Source organism: Bison bison, unplaced genomic scaffold (assembly GCF_000754665.1).
Source record: "Bison bison bison isolate TAMUID 2011002044 unplaced genomic scaffold, Bison_UMD1.0 scf7180017833647, whole genome shotgun sequence".
Classification (NCBI taxonomy): domain Eukaryota; kingdom Metazoa; phylum Chordata; class Mammalia; order Artiodactyla; family Bovidae; genus Bison; species Bison bison.
Genome location: NW_011472069.1, coordinates 3958 through 7264, shown reverse-complemented (window position 1 = coordinate 7264; position 3307 = coordinate 3958). Strand labels below are relative to the sequence as shown.

The following is a 3307-nucleotide window of genomic DNA, read 5'->3' as shown; positions in this document are numbered from 1 at the left end:
CATCTAATAAGTACTTGCCCTAAAGAATGAAATGGAGTTAAGCACAGAGAAGCGGAAGACAGGGAGTTGGATAAAGATTTCTAGATAGTAGCAAAAGGAAATACTGTATACAGTGGCCTAAGTGTGGCTGGAGGCAAGAGTGGTAAGAGACGAAGCTGAGCAAACATACTTTTGAAGCACATGGGCCACTTCAAGGAGCATGGACTAGATCTGATGGCAAGAGATGACAGTGAAGAGTTTTAGCAGGGGAGTAAGAAAATAAAATTTTCATTCATAATATTCACTCCATTTGTAATCCAGTAAGGAAAGAAGAAGAAAATCAAAGCACATAATTTTCAAGATTACCAAAAGTAGCAGAGAACAAACCCAGCGAATTTTTTAAACCTCTGAAGCACCCTCTAAAACTAGATACAGGCATCTATGATGGATAGATGTTTGAAGCTTCTCTGAGGATCCTACTGAACACATAATTTGTAGATAAATATGGGAGTAGGGAGTAGAAAAAATTATTTTCAGATTTGCTTAAACATATCAAGTGAGGAAGGTCAAGAATAAAACCTCATAATAAATAAGATATAAACAATTATGTATTTCTTCATATTCTCACTATTATTCATACTGGTAAGTGACAGGATACACTTTTGAAATTTCATGCCTGCAGATATCACATTACCATTTCAAAAGCTGTTTAAAAGTTTTTTTGAAAAGATATTTCATTATCATGCCACAATATCTTCAAGTAAAAATACACATGACTCAAATAAGTAAATTTTAATATGTTTTATGATTATATACTAACACTTAGATATAAAACTTGTTTGGTGCTAATTCAACTTTATATGAAATGGCAGTTTAAAACCTGTTGGACTAATAAAAGAATTCTAACCATCTCCTTGTATCACACTGCTTTACCTAGTTAAGTAAAATTAGATGTTTTTAAATTTCATACAATTCAATGTACTATTTCTGAAAACACTTTCATATTTAAAAAAACAAACTTACCTTAAATGTTAGGATGCTTGGTGTATAATTTGGCACCATTATGGGTTTATTTGTCATTTCCCCCACTTGACAGTCTATAATGATGTGTTCCAAGGCCAGGGGTCTTTTTCCAATTCCTTTTATGTCAAAGATATGCTCCATACCATCTACTTCATTGTGTAGAATCAGCTTGCCCTGTGACAAATCAGTCAAATTTCAGCTCTATAGGAGTGACAGTTAGAAGTCAACAATTTCTTCTGTCTTAGGAATTTTGAATCTGATTAATGAAATGAGCTTTCAAGAAGGTGTTAGTCACTGACTTATCCAGTTTACATATAAATACTTCTACTGAATGAATGAAGATGGATTTCCTGTGAAAAGCTCTTTATTTCTTTTCACTTTCACTAAGTGACAGAGTTTAATAGGCATTCTCATGCTGTTTACATACTTGTCAAAGAAATAAGACTTAAGACAATTTTTTCTGACGTATAAACTTCCTTACTGAATAAAAACAAAGCAATGATTTTACTTTGTTAAACATTTTACATAAAATTAACCTAGATATAAATATTGAAGCCTATGACAATGTGACTTTCAGAATATTTATACCTCAAATTAAAACATTTATTAAAGTTTCAAGCAGAGGGAACATCAATGATCAAATTCATGGAAAATATAACTTTTCTGCAAGAAAATCTATCATAAACTGTAGAGGTAAACATCACATTGGTTTATCGACATATTATTGCTAGGGGGGAAAAGATCAATGAGTTCATACCATAATCTCACATTCAAAAATAGGTTTGAATGTGAGAGGATAATCCACAGTTTCACCTGGTCCGACATATAAAATAGGAGGTCCATGAAACCATTCTCCTTCTACAGTAACGTGAAATTTCCATTCATTCTTTGTTTCATTATTCTAAACCATGAAAATAAAGATAGAAACATATCAGTGTCAAAAAAATTCCTTAAAAATTACCTTTGTCTACGTTATCATCACTCACTTATAGCCAAGTAATAGCCAGTCTCATGGACTTCAAGGAGATCAAACCAGTCAACCTAAAGGAAATCAACTCTGAATATTCATTGAAAGACTGATGGCTGAAGCTGAAGCTCCAATACTTTGGCCACCTGATGAGAAGAGCCAACTCATTAGAAAAGGGCCTGATGCTGGAAAAGATTGAAGGCAGGAGGAGAAGGCGACAACAGAGGATGAGATGGTTGGATAGCATCACCGACTCAAGAGACATGAATTTGAGCAAGCTCCAGGAGATGGTGAAGGACAGGGAAGCCTGGTGTGCTGCAGTCTATGGTGTCACAAAGAGTCGGACAGGACTGAGCGACTGAACAGCAACAACAATAGCCAATCACTGGTCTTAGTGCGTATGAGCCCATCTTAATCATATGTTAAGGTCACAGCTGAATTTGGGCAGAGTGATCTGAGAGACCATGAGTTTGCTTAGTCTGATGATAGGTTAAGGATATTGGAGTTAACTTTTTAAGCAAAGAGATGCAGCAGAAATAGGTGAGTAATATGATAACATTTATATTCAGGAATAAAACTGTGACATCAAATTGGAGTAACAAATGGCCACACACAATGCAATTAGGAATCAGTACTAGTTTAGATGAAAGGTTTGAAGAAAACTTTGAGACAGTGGCAGTGGGAATAAAGGAAGTACCAAGAAAAGAAAAAAGAAAGTTTGTACTTACAATTGGAATATTCTGGGTAAGGGCTTCAAATGCTGGTGTTTCAAAATCAAATCTGGCCTCTGGACGTTCTTCATTTACCACACCTTCAATGCAATACAGACGCACATCGTACTTTGATGTCAACAAAATTTTGCAAGGGTAGCGTCCAGGACTGAGAGGAACAAATCGCAAAGGGACTGGAACAGATCCATCTGCAGCTATCAAAATAATTTAAAAATGGTTTAATCATTTTGATGGTATAAATCCTAAAATTGATTTTAGGATAAAGGAATATTTTATTGTATTGTATTTAATTGAATTATATAATCCAGATGAGACTAGGGTCTAACAAGGTAGCACACTACTCCTCAATCTCCTGGGCATTACAAGCAAGTTTATTTATTTATTTATTTTTATCAATGAGAGAATATATCCTGCATGGGTCAGAGGAAAGTCTGCTCCATAAAGCTACTGAGGGACCCAGGTACACTGCTCCTCCTTTGTGTACAGGTCAGGGGAAGAGGAGCTGAATTGGCTCAAGGGCTTTTTAGTGTTCAGCCCAAAGTTAACACACATTATAGTTAAAAGGTCAGAACCAAACACATGATTCTGCTTCAGTCAACAGGGGCTG

The 3307-nt window shown here is 35.3% G+C and overlaps 1 protein-coding gene across 1 annotated transcript in view; it reads right to left on the bottom strand.

Annotated features, from left to right (window-relative positions):
* The window catches only part of LOC104983093, a gene marked incomplete at both ends in the record, with an annotated part of 9060 nt that extends 6166 nt beyond the window's left edge, over positions 1-2894 (bottom strand). Inside the window, 3 exons of the mRNA XM_010832576.1 lie at positions 1003-1176; positions 1760-1903; positions 2698-2894. Of these exons, the coding sequence (XP_010830878.1) occupies positions 1003-1176; positions 1760-1903; positions 2698-2894 (515 nt within the window). The remainder of the gene's footprint in view (positions 1-1002; positions 1177-1759; positions 1904-2697) is intronic.
* Between the last annotated feature and the right edge of the window lie 413 nt (positions 2895-3307).